This window comes from Myotis brandtii, unplaced genomic scaffold, assembly GCF_000412655.1.
Source record: "Myotis brandtii unplaced genomic scaffold, ASM41265v1 scaffold1577, whole genome shotgun sequence".
Lineage (NCBI taxonomy): Eukaryota > Metazoa > Chordata > Mammalia > Chiroptera > Vespertilionidae > Myotis > Myotis brandtii.
The window spans coordinates 869,518-883,319 of NW_005355741.1; the positions used below are offsets into that span (position 1 = coordinate 869,518).

General features: G+C 36.9%; 1 protein-coding gene across 3 annotated transcripts in view; it reads left to right on the forward strand.

The window, feature by feature from the left end:
• GTDC1 (glycosyltransferase-like domain containing 1) overlaps positions 1-10,596 on the forward strand; it is a 315,044-nt gene extending 304,448 nt beyond the window's left edge. For all 3 annotated transcript variants that reach the window (XM_005862021.2, XM_014536236.1, XM_014536237.1), the window contains 3 exons: positions 3,661-3,731; positions 4,435-4,526; positions 9,465-10,596. In XM_005862021.2, coding sequence (XP_005862083.1) covers positions 3,661-3,731; positions 4,435-4,526; positions 9,465-9,581 — 280 coding nt within the window. In that variant the 3' untranslated portion in view covers positions 9,582-10,596. The remainder of the gene's footprint in view (positions 1-3,660; positions 3,732-4,434; positions 4,527-9,464) is intronic.
• Positions 10,597-13,802: the final 3,206 nt, after the last annotated feature.

A 13,802-nucleotide genomic window follows, 5' to 3' on the forward strand; every position in this document is an offset into this window, starting at 1 on the left:
TGTGGATATGCTCCTGGGGTATGTATGTGTTTGAGAGGAAACAGGGACCCCTAAATCTTTGCCTTCTGATTTTAGGACATGAATCAGAGTCCAAGTCATTTGACCTGCTGTCTGCCCTTTAGAAATGAATTTCATAAAGGATTACTTGGAAATTTTCTTCAAAATATCACCAAGAATTGTTTGGAAACTTGTCCGTTAATCTATTAAAGACCATTTCTAAAGGGGCTTTATTAAAATTTATCCAAAGAACCTTCAAAAAGAGATGAATTCCATTAACTTGTTCTAGAAGAATACTCATCGAATACACAGAAGTTACCCGGGAAAATGCAGATACATTGGGTATTGTAAATGGAGACGCTTAGAAATGTGGCTAATTTCCTCTCCTATCCACTGAAGCAAAGACAGGCTCTGAAAAGGACCAGGTACTGGGGTCCTTCCCCACAGCCCTGGGCAGATGGACCACTACCACTCGGCTTCACGCTGGCTCATTTACTTAGTGTTTTGCAATCCTTAATGTGCACAGCTGGCAGCTGAATGCAGGTTTGATACTAACAGTTTAGACATCTTTAGATGTAGCAGATGGAAAATTTTACACAAATAAAGTAGGAGAAAGTGTGCAATTAGCTTTTTATCTGCAGTTACATGATGCATCCTCTGTTTTAGTTTAGAACATCACCTTAGTGGGTGGTCATGATCTTTCCTTGTATCCAGGCCCTACCTTCTTGACACCACATTTGATGTTGGCTCAGCGCCCAAGTACCAAACTTTTGTTTTTGTTGAGTGTGAATGAAATAGGGAATGCAACAATCAGCAAAGCAAGAGGCAGACCATCAGTGAGACTGTAGCCGGCCAGGACATTATGGCTACATTCCTTGCTAGTTAAGTCACTATGGTAAAATCCTTGGCAGGGTTTTTTTTCAATAGTTTATTCATGATGTTCATTATTATGAGTTGTAAAGAGTATGAGAATTTCATTTTTAAAATGTCTTATGGAATGTATCACTTTCTTAGATCTTGTAGACATGCTGTGGAAACCATAACATAAAATATGAGTTACTTACAATAACTAATTTTAATCCCATCTGCTAAGTATGACAACATTAGCATTTCCACTTAATTAAAAACACCCTTAAAGCAGCAATGTTTTAATCACTCCATTTTATTTACTCTCCTCCGGTGTCACTTATAATTGTAACTTTTTATTTTTTAATAATGAGGGATTTTTTTTTCTCCTTGCATCACACAAAAAAGTGCTGTCGATAATTAGCAGTCTTCTGTTATTAGCAGACTCAGGTGTCACAACTGTGTCTCATCCTCATTACAGTAAAAAATTTCACCTATCAGATTCATTATTGCTAGATAATGCGACTGAGAGCCTTTGCAGGCCCTCCAGAAAAGTAATTCAGCCAAGCAAAATTATCAGCTAATTATATTTAGAATCAAAAGCCCAACAACTATTTCCAGATAAATTGTATGAATTGAAGTGAATAGATCTGAATATTAAGATTCATAGATTTAGCAGATGATTTGTTAATTGGAATAAAAAGGTCATTTGCTAGTCATTTTAACAATAGATCAATTGGAACCCTATTTATTATTTAACTGGTAGCGCATAAGAATTGAAATGATGAATAATTGTATTATTGTCACAAGATGATAGGGTTTTTTCCCCCAAAATAAAATATGAAAAACTTATGGGAATGAATTATATAAATTTCTTTAAAAATAGTATGACCTATATACTATATTTTAAAACATAGTCCAAATACAAATAATGTATACAGTAAGATTTGGTCTTTTAACAAGTCAAAATTATACTCAAAAGTGGTGGGTTTTTTTGTTTTGTTTTTTAATGAATTAGAAACATAAGATAATTTACCAATACAAGTTGAAATCCGATTTGTGAATTTTTTCATCCTAAATCAAATAATGTCATTCCTATCTCACTGTATTTTAATTAGCAGAGGTTTTTTTGGAAATGGCATGGTACATGCTCATGCGATGACTCAAAATGTTACTTGGCCTGCAATTTTCTTTCGGGGAACAGAACACTCTAATTCAAATCCATTATTAAAAAGCAGATAACATGTGCACTTTCTGAAATGCCTGTGACTTCACTCTTTTGATTTTATATAATTATAAGAGAATGTTCGTATGTATTTGCTTTTCGACTAGCACTGCATTTTTAAACAGAGTGTCTTCAGATAAAGTGCATATTTTCTTTTCGTTCATAAAGAATATCTCTGGTTTACGTGCTCAAAACTTTTGTGAATGTTTTATAATGCAGTCACAGAGCCGTTCAGAGCTGCGCTTCCGACCAGAATTTCTATGCGGACCCTCTGTATGTAGAGGAGAGAATATTAGATATTAGTTTGGATTTTGAAATTAATAATTGCTAACTAGGCCCTGTGCCTTGCCACCGTGTCATTTTGTAGCTCCTATCAGTTCTCAAGAAAAACTTTGAACTCAGTCTTTTTCTAAACTTTGCAGCTCAAAGTAAATACTTTTTCATTAAAACTAATTTCAGTCCACAGTAAAACAGGGGACACATCGCCCACTTAAAAACAGTTTAAATTACAAATAAATAAATAAATAAAAACAAATTGCCTGTACTTTGTCACTGTAAGTAAACGAGGTAAACATTGACATAACTTCAAATCATTCTTGGGTTGAAAAAAAAAATCTGCAGTTCAAAATAAAATTCCTCTTCTGGTCAACGTTTTGGATGCAATTCAAAGTGTCTCATAAAATAAACATATTTAAAGAGTGTTTTGAATTTCACTGCATAATTCCTAGCCAACAGGAATGACAGTGGTATCTTTAAGGTTTATTATGTCAGATCGGTAGCCATTATCCAGGACAGACACAGCCTTCAAGGTGCATTACCTCCCCTCTGCTTAACCCTCACTGCAGTGACGCGGAAAAAAAAAACCTGTAGGTGGTCCTTAGGGAAAGCCTGTCACAAAGCGAAACTTTCTGGTTTCTTTGTTTAATAACAAAAGTATTCTCTTCTGATAAAATGGAAAAAGAGCTGCATGTTTTAGTCCAGAAAGCAAAATGTCCATGGGGGTAATCTTCATGAGCATTTTTCAATAAAAGGGGGACCAGTTTTCCATTCCGCAGAATAACAAGTTGTTTGGAGGCACGAGCTACAAAATGAAAATGCCCCATCACAACAGATTGTAATTTTTTTTTTCCCCTGATGCTTTGAAAAGTGCCTCGATCATTTCTACGGCTACAGTGTTGAAGTTAAGTATTTGCTATTTTATTTAAACATTTTTGAAAAATGAACATTCGGGGGCTTCGCAGCATTATTAAGAAAAGCTGCCCATACTTTACCATGTTGTTACATGTGTTTATCTGCTGATTATAAAATGTGTTAAACAGTATTTTAAAAACAAAAAAAAAATGCAGAGCTGCGCTTTGATTAATTCAGTGAACAAAACATATGCTGTTGGTTCTGTTCTATGAAATGCATATATGATCAATAAAATCTTTTAAAAGAGCAACTTTGGCTTTTAGGCTTGTACTGCCGACCATGATTTTCACCCCAGCTAACTCTGGGCTCATACTGTTCACTTAGGCTAACCAAACTGCTTTCTGGCTATGACAGGAATGTCTTTTTAATACATCTTTGTCCTCTTTCTAACATTTCTTTAGGTTGGAAGCTGTGTGTTGTGGTTGTTACCCACTTTGTCCCAAAGATTTGGTTTATCCCGAAATATTTCCAGGTAGCTGCTTTAATGTTCTCTCGTCTTTGTTGGGATTTAATACATGATTCGTGCTAAATGCGAAAGTTTGAAAATAAACTTAGGCAGGAGCAATTGTTTATTTGGCAAGTCAACATGTTAGTGTTAAGGAAAATTTTATGTTTTAATACATTAGAGTAGGCTTATATTTGCCATCTGTTCTCTTAAGATAACAAAAAAGCAAGTTTTCAAATAGCATTCTTCATTGTTAGCATACACATCCCATACTGATGGGTTTTTATAAGCAGGTCAGCGTTGCTGCAATTGCTTACAGATTTTTTAATGATATACACAGAGAAAGATCGAGGACTGAGAGTCACACCAAATTATTTAAACAATTGACTAGTTAATAACATGCAACTGTTGTACAGGGTACATACGGCAATAGTACCAGTTCTTTTGGAAAAAAAAAATCTCATCACTAAATATATCACATATGCATTGTGTTACATTAGAATAATGTATTTTAATCACCCAAAGGAGATGTCTAAACAGCACAACTACACAGTCTTATTTAGCATTAAACATCCTTGTGAGCTGAGGTAACCTTATAAAATCATGCTTAAATAATGTAAAACACGAGGCGGCACAGAGCAATATGCATTTTTAATTAGTAAAGTGACTAATATCGAGTGTGTGCTTTGAGGTTTTTGTTTCATTAAAAATGTATCTGTTTTTCCTGCAGCTGAATATCTGTATTCTACACCTGAACAGCTTTCAAAAAGGCTCCAGAATTTCTGCAAGAGACCTGATATTGTAAGGAAACATCTCTATAAGGTAGTTATTGAGAAGCGATTTAAGCAGTATAAATGCCATATTGAAGTACAAAGAAAAAAATCTTTAAAAAAAACATTTAATTAACATACTAATGTTTAAAGGAAACATGCTAGGGAGGGATATTAGTTGTTACACTAACAAGGATTAATTAAACTGGATGCCAGTTGTATTAACCTAGGTCTTATGAAATACGTGCACTTAATGCACGGTACATGCTTTTTTTTTAATTTATTGTTTTCTAAGATGACTGTCCTTTACATTTAGCCCCAAGAGGCTTATAAAAATGAACCTGGATTAATGTAACTCATTAGTTTAAAAGGAAGTAAAGGAGAGATTCTACAATTATACTAATGAAGATAAGCCTTTCTGCCCATCATAAGGAAATCTTCAGTCCTCAAAAATTCAGGTGAACAAAGTTAGTGAAGTTTGGTGTTCATTTTTAAACTGTTTTAAAGATGACTTTCAAGAATCAAATGTTTCCCTTGCCCAGTTTAATAAAATGACATTAAAAACCCTCAGTTTGTTTTGAATTAGACTGTCTGTCTCCTCTCAGAATGGCAAAGGCAAAGGGAACATAATTTAAATAGCATCATCGTTCAATCCTTTTATTCATTATCTTTCTTCCCTTGTTTGAATCAAGAATTTTACATTGTTGAAACAACAACACAAAGAGGCCCCACTAAATGTCTGAGTAATTGAACTGGGATAAATATGCATTATGATTTTGAAGGTGGCTCTAGGCCATGAGTAATATACCTTTTTATATTCTTTGAATGTAGCATCTTCATTTTCCATAAATTCAGTATAGTTTACAATCTAGCAGTTTTATAAGCCAGCGTATTTTAATTTTCCTATGTTAATGTATAACCTCCCTACAGGAAATACAGTTTGCCTCCTTGTGTCTCTCCTTCCCCTTTCATGGCCTAAAATACATATTTACATAGTGATACATCAAAACATGACTTTGTTTCTGCAGGAAACAGTTAAACTTCAAGAAAAAGGGAGAGAACCAAAAATGCAATTTAACACCCAATTTCAAGCTCATTATCTTTCATTGTCTATTAACTTGGCAATGGTTCAGAAGGTAGCTCATAATAGTTTAAAATGCTGACTGAACAGTTCCAGGCTTCAGTGTTACTCTTGAGTCGATACGATTGTATCGTGTACATAGGAGCCTCCCACAGAAAACAGTTGTTCAAGGTCTATGTCCAGAGTCCCTAATTTTTAAAGTTTAGTGTGGTCTTGTTTGTATAAAATATTAATCAAGCTGTTTCCCACGTGACAGACTATCAAAATGTACAGATTATAACAATTGAAGAAGTAGAATAATAAGTGTTAATACAAATGGATTCATTTGTTATATATGACACCAAACTATTGTCAGTGAGTTCACCATCAAATTATTGATTTTTTTCCCCTTTCTGGTGAATTTTTTCCAGTTTTATTGAGATATAATTGATATACAGCAGTTTCATATATTGTGAAATGGTTATCGTAAGTTTAGTTGTCATCTATCATCTCATATAAATACAAAAGAAAAATTTTTTTCATTGCGATGAGCATGGTATTGATCATTGTATTTCCACTGTCAAAATGTATCAGTTTTTAACTTTGCTTCAAGTTATGCCCTGTTATTTTGCATCTGCCAATTTTTAACCATTTCAGAAGTTACTGCAGCAAGTTGCCTTTAGTTACAAAAAAAAGCAGATCTCCAGATGAAATATTTTAATACAGCTACTGCCATAACGTAGCTATTAATTATTTGTTTTACAAACAACTTCTGGAAAAACTCTGAAACAATGTCAGCTTAGTGGTATGCTGTTAATATACCACTTGGTCCTCAGACAGCTTAAAAGATAACATATACCTTACTTGTTATTTCATGTTACTACTTTTTACATGTATTTCATGCATAAGCATTTATAAGAATTTATATGTATAGTTAATTTTTATGTCTTTTTCTACCATGGATTCTTTTCTTATAAATCTGTTATACATTTTCATGTATGTTCTCATTCATAGAACTTGATGATATTTATCTAAAAATTAATCTAATGGCTCAGGAATTATAAGTAATTAAGAGCTTTAATATGCAATTGTCAGGAATAACTGGTAAAAATGACAGGAAATACCACAGAGTTAGTGTGGTTGTTGGAGCAGGATTTAGAGCCAAAAGAGAAAAAGAATGGCTTTTAAAACTTTATAATTAAGATATAAGTTACGATCTTTTTTTCACTTATGTTTTATAAGTATATATTTTTTTCAGGTAACATTTGCCTTCACTAAGTACCAGAGAATTATTTCCCCCAAGACAGCTTTTTACCTACTTTTCTTATGCAATGGAAGAGTCTTTTGTGTGTACTGTAAAGAGAATGTTGAGGGTGGGTTTTTTTTTAGATTTATTCCATTGGAGAGTGCTATTTTGCTTTTATAAAACATATGCTTCTGAGAGCTAAAAGGATAGAATATCACTGAATTTTTAAATTTGCTCCTTTTACATTTTTACACCTTACTCTTTTTTTTGTTAAAAGTTTACATTTTTTAAATCATCTCCACTGCTTATCATATAGAGTTCACTTTAGGATAGAATTTTTCATATGGATTCACACACTTAGAAATTTAATGACTAGAATAAGGCTACTAACACTTGGCTTTCTTCTCACATGAGACATTATACTTTCAATATGAGTGAGAGTTTGGGGGCTATAACTTGAAGCAGGATTTGAAACAGAATGCTGAAACAGTAACTGAAAAGCAGAAACAGAATTTGATACTTTTTTTTTCTCTTAAAGTGACTTTTTCTATTACAGAACACGGTGCCCATGACTTCTCACCTAAAATGGTTTCAGACTCGAAATGTTTAAATTCCTCTGAATGCAGTGTCCTCTTCTCTCTCTCTCTCTCTCTCTCTCTCTCTCTCTCTCTCACACACACACACACACACATTTTTCATAAGACCTTAAGAGAAATGCAATGCATACAGAAACTGTTAATTAATTACATTACAATCTAAAATAATTTTTTAATCTTAAAAATTAAAGCTATTTCTTTAAAACGTTTACATCCTGGCTTAGTCTTTGACTGCAGCGTTCTGGTATTTTCGGACGTTTCCTCTTCTAAGTAGGTTAGACACATTGGCCACACACTTGTCACATAGATAAAATAGGAGCCCTTTATGACTCTCAAACCTCATTTGAACACAAGATTCTAGAAATAATCAGAAAATAATTAGCCAAGGGTTGACTTGTTACACTAACAATAGTTCTTCATTTTATAACCCAAGCAAATCTAATGCCATGAAGTTGTAGATTTTTTTTGCCTTATTTTACTATGTGGATTTTCTTTGTAAATATTCCTAACAAGTATTTGAGATCAGTGCTTTATGCTTTTAGAGAACCTTTGATCTTTATATTTTAAAATGCTCTAAGAAAAAAAAGATGTATGGAGATGTCCTTGTTACCAGTATTGAAAATAGCCAGAGTACAAATAGGGCAGTTGTACATGTAGGTACTTCCCAGACAGAAGTCCTATCTCTTGTTACTTTTATTTACGAATTGAGCAATCTTCTGTATGGGAATAAAAAGAGATGCCATCCTTTCTTGTGCCTTTTGAAAGTGACTTGTAGTTTCTTAAGATTTTCCAGAAGATAGCTGTTGGTTGTTGTTTTTTGTTTTTTTTTTTTTGAACTCTCCTCTTTTTTTTTTTTTGAACTCTCCTCTTCATGTTCTTTAACATTCTAGAAATCTTTGTAACCTGCTGTTATTCAGAGGAGAGAAGAATTATCTGATTTCTGCCTAAAAGTGAATCCAAACAATGATTAAGCTTATAATTCAGACTCGGTGCCCAGAAAAGCCATTAGCGGTTGTCTTAATTGGCTCAGGCCATAGCTACCCGAACCACAGCCAAGCCACTCTAAGTTTCCTTTAAGAGACAGGCCACATTATAGTCCTCTTTTAATTTGAACTTATACTCTAGATGTGGATAAGGTGTTGCTCACTAATATTAACAGCTCTCCAAAGTCATTACCTTTTCCTTAAAGATGGAAACTTGAAAGCATGTGCCATTTTTAGAACTTCTGAAATCTCTCAGCAGCATTAGCATCATTTAAGGTGAATTCTGTCAGTCCCCTTCCTCCGTCCTCCCTACTCCTCCCTCTCTCCTTCTGCACTGCCTTCCTTGATTTTATGGGGCTTAGTTATCCTTTGATTTGTCTAAGTGAAATAAAAGTAAAGAACCTTTAGCACAATAGACACACTCGGGGCGATTCCGATCACTTAGCGATTTTGACTCCTTGTCCTCTGCTGCTTGCTTGCAGCCTAGCTCGAGGTGAACTTCTTAACCCCTATATGATTCATCTGTAAACTTGGAAGGCTTTTTTTTTCTTAATTCTTAATAGCATTTTCCCCCTGAGGTACTGCTCTAATGAAATAATGACTATAAACCTGTTAGTAAACTTGAAGTGCTTTGTAAATTCCACGTAGTTGTAATGGCATTTCTCTTGTGCCTTCACCACTTAAAAGTAAAATTCATATTAGCAAAAACATGTATATCTTGTGTATATAAAGTTAAAAGTTGGATGATAAACTTCTAATAGCTGTCATCCATCACATAAAGCAGGAAGTATATGGGCAGCAGACTGTACACATTTGAAAACACACACACACACACACACACACACCCCACACACACCCCAAAAAAAACCCACAAACAAACAAAAAAAAAACCCAGGAGCTTTCTCCTGCTCTTGGAAATAGTTCTACTTTAAACCAATCAGAAACTGGGATTTCCTGAGGTGATAAAACTGGAGAAGCATTTACTGGGTGGCTTTTTGAAATCCAATTGATGTCCGTGATGCAAATGTACAGCATGAATGCCCAGCATGCTTTCGTCTCCGGGTCGTTCATGCCCCTTCCTTCTTTCTCTCCCTTCCCCTCGCAGGGTGAGATGACTCCTTTCTCCTGGGAAGCCCTGCGTGGCAAGTTCAGGTCCCTGCTCGCCACGGAACCAGGGGAAGGTTTGCGACAGATGGGGCTCCCTCACAAACCCGCAGCCTAAGGCAGAGTCTGTAGAACTTTCCAGAGTGTGCCCATATTTACCTGATCAGAGAGAAAAGAAAATCTGCAGAGGAAGCCGAGCCTGGCTGCTTGTCATAGCTGACACAGAGCCATCTGCCACAAACCTGTGGCGGCTTCAGATCTCCAATCCCTGCCACCACCCCGACTCAAATTAAACACAGATTCCTAGAGACGTTATGATGGTTACACATGTCCTCGGCATCACATGGAGGAGACTGTTCAAAAAAAAATATGTGGCCTGTTGTATAACCGCGCTCATGTATCCCATATGTGGTGCCACATTGAATTTCCGGTTGAATCCGTTTTTATCCTTTGTACTGGATGACATGGTGCCTGAATTCTTTCTTTTCGCTGACACGATGGCAGCCAAACGGCAGCTTCAAACGCTCGCACTTGGCTGGGTTTCTACCTGGGGTGCCAGGTTATCATCGGCGGTGTCCTCCGAGGGCCAGGGCTCTGGAAGGGGGATCAGGAGGCCCGGGACTAATGGGCGGCCGGCCTCTCTCTCTCGGAGTTGTTTGTGGCCAAGGGCTGCTGTAGCACTTTTCTTTAGCAAATGAATGACTCCCTGGCACCGGGGTTTGTAAGTGAAGGTATGCATAAGGGGTCTGGCAGGTATTCCGTGATCCAGAGTTACATTTGTGCTTCATTTATCTGAAAGAAAGTTGCAAGATAAACAGCTGTAATCCAAACAAACATGGGGAATACTCGGAGTGGGCCAGCTTGCCCATCAAATGAATGGTGAGATACCTGTTTTAATTTTTTTTTTCATGGACAAGGACAGAGAAATCAAAATACTTCGAACAAAACCAGTCATTTTGATATAAATAGTTCTTGAACATATTTGGATTCAGCTACAAATATATTATTTTCAAGATCAGTCACTTAGGATTCCAATACTCAGGTTGCCTGCATTTGTTGATGTAAAAGATGTTTTGAACGGTGAGATTGTAAAATAAATCTTTAATAAAGTGCCCGCTGCCATTTTTTAATTAGCATAGCTCCTTTTCGTGTCATTGTGTGTGCCTGTCTGTCTGTTTCTCACTGAACACTGGCCTCGTGTCAAGAGACAACGAATACAATGGTTTCTTTTCCGGATGAACAAGGATCTGTTTTGCAAATGTTTGCGAGATATTATGACATTTCCAAGATTTTCTTTGCATTCTGGAAAACAGGAGGTAAACATTTGTAGTCATTAAGGTAAAGTCTGTTGATAAACTGTCTTCTGTTTACTGACAGGTAAATTGTAACTTTCTTGGCTTTTGAAACGAGTTACTTCCATACAGTATGGCTGAGGAGCAGCCAGGAAGAGGAGGGGGGACAAGGCCATGAGTGGTCCAGAGGCATCCCATCTAGAGCAGACAATGGTGTAGGGTCCAGAAGGGCCCCTGATAGGTAGCAAACCATAAGAGGCAATAGATCAAGGTCAGGGGAGCAGATAGAGGCCTGGGCGCAGGGGTGCTTGTGGGTCACCGAAAGGAGGAGTTCAGGGTCCACAAGGCCGGGAATTTAAATGCAGAAAGAGTAGGAAGCAGAAACAACCAGGTCCATGTTTGCACAGAGAGTCCTCTCCTAACTAGTGTGGGATCCGAAATGCATGCTGGGACATCACACCTCGTCTGTGGAGAAGTCCCCGAACAAACTACCTCCTCGCCCACAAACCAGAGGGTTCGGGGATTATTTCGGAAGTCCCTTCTATCCAATGCTGTGGAAGTTGTCATCTGTCAGGTGGGCTCCCCGGGAGTGCAAAAGTAAAGATATCAACACGCATCGCAGGTTCTTAGACACTTCTCCAGGGCAGTGTTTGTCACTAAGGAGATGAGTTGCACCAGTAAGCTTGCTCCGTCACAAAGATCCATGTCAGAGACCACGCCTTCTCAAATCCTATTACAATCTTACAGCCAAGAAACAGGGTTCAGTTTACTGTGTTTTTCTGTCCTGAAAACAGTGGGCTCACATTTTTTTTACTGATGAGAGAGAGAGAGAGAAAGAAACATCGATTTGTTGTACCACTTATTTATGAATTCATTGTTTGCTTCTGTATGTACCCTGACCAGGGATTGAACTCACAACCATGGAGTATTGGGATGATGCTATAACTAACTGAGCTACCTGGCTAGGGCTAGAGCTCACAATAACTATCCACATATGTTTTCTCGCTAATTGATGGGGGTAAGGGAGCGGCATTAACTACCTTTTAAACATTTAAATACTAGAGGCCCAGTGCATGAAATTTGTGCACATGTAGGGTCTCCAGGCCTGGCCAGCGGTCAGGGCCAATTGGGGCCTTCCAGCTGCCGACTGGGGCCTTCCTTCATTCTGTGCTGTCCCCTGGTGGTCAGCACATGTCATATCGGGTGGTCGAACTCCCAGGGGACAATTTGCATATTAGCCTTTTATTATACAGGATTTTCCTGATTTTGCCAAATATAGTATTGAAAGTTACCTGTATATGGAGTTTTTTCTACACCCACAAACTCAAGTTTTGTCTTTTGCTGTGGAGAGCATTCCTTCCTGAAAATAAATTTACATTAAAGTTGCCACTTTCTAAAACTGTATAGTTAGATTTGGTATTCGTGCAAATAAGCAATAAAAAGTTTGTAAATGTGTAATTCTTAACACTTGAAAAGACAATTCTGTGTGTGTGTGTGTATGTGTGCGTGTGTGTGTCTCATGTGCTTCCCAACACCCATGCTATGGTGGAACAAAGTATTATTAAGTAAGTTAATCCACAGTTTGTTAAATTCAGAGGATAACTGAGAATACAAGTTGCCTCTGTAATTTTTGTTTCCCTTACTCTCACCAGAGACCTGATATTTAAAATTAAAATCGGTTCAGCAATTTCATTTAAAAGAATAAATTTAATAAAATTGAATGTTTAAAACAAGACCAATACTTTCGACATGTAATGTTCAAAACAAGAATTTTTTATCTTTATTTATATTCATCACAATACAGTGTCCATGATGCTTGCCTTAAATTTACTTCATCTAGGTCAGTGGTCGGCAAACTGCAGCCCCTTGACTGTGGCTCTTCCACAAAATACCACGTGCGGGCGTGCACGTACAGTGCGATTGAAACTTCGTGGCCACACTCAAGGGGCCAAAGAGCCTCATGTGGCTCATGAGCCGCAGTTTGCCGACCACTGATCTAGGTAATGCTCTGGCTAGATGTTTCTATAATAAAGTAACAGGGCAACTAGTTCTTACCCTACTCATTACACCGTGTTGGTCAGGAATAGGCCAAGAGACCTTTCTCAAAATGCACCTGTGTTAATAAGCGTCCTTCAAACACAGTCAAGGTTAAGTGCCCTGCTCTCACTCTCAGTTCTTCAGTTGCGCCACATAAAAGTGGCAGCAGATTCAGTAAGTCGGGGGAAACTCCCAGCCACAGAGGGCTGCATAGATTCATTTCAACACCTTGAAATGCATCTGGAAGCAAAGATTTCATTTTGTGTTCAAGGTGTTAATTATACTTGATATTTTTAAAAGTAAAATCTGTTTTTGAGAAAGCATCTGCTACCCAGAAATATTGAGACACGAAAAAAAAAATTTCATTTAAGTTTCATGCTTTCTGTGGGTGATAGAATCAGTTTTCAAATGATAGTCTGTGCTGTCTTTTAATGTCGACCTAGTCTATGAGTTTTATGCTTCTATTGACTTACTGACAAGTATAGCCCTAAGTGCCTTTCAGTTTCAGCGCAAAATTGAGTGGTATTTAATATGAGATTTTATATTTAACAATAAAGTGAGTATATTATAAACCACTGACATGAACATGTTTCATTATAATATTTGAATTGACATACAGGACAACTAATGTTTGTATAATATCCCCCTTCCCCCTCCCCACCCCCCGGCTTCGAAGCTATTCATTAAAATGTAACTGGAAAAAGTTTTAAAACATGCAAACAATTCTATGTGTTGCTTAAAGATATGCACATATGTGATTAACATGTAACAAAAAAACCACATGGGAATTAGCACCAAAAATACAATGATGGTTAAGTCAGAAAAGCAATGGTAGAAATACTAACTGGTAGCGGTACATTCCCTGTACAGTCAGTGGTCTATTTCTTAGGCTGGGTCATAGTACACAGGGGCTTATTCCTATTCTTTGTCACTTTTTACATGTCTTAAATCAGGGGTCCTCAAACTTTTTAAACAGGGGGCCAGTTCACTGTCCCTCAGACCATTGGAGG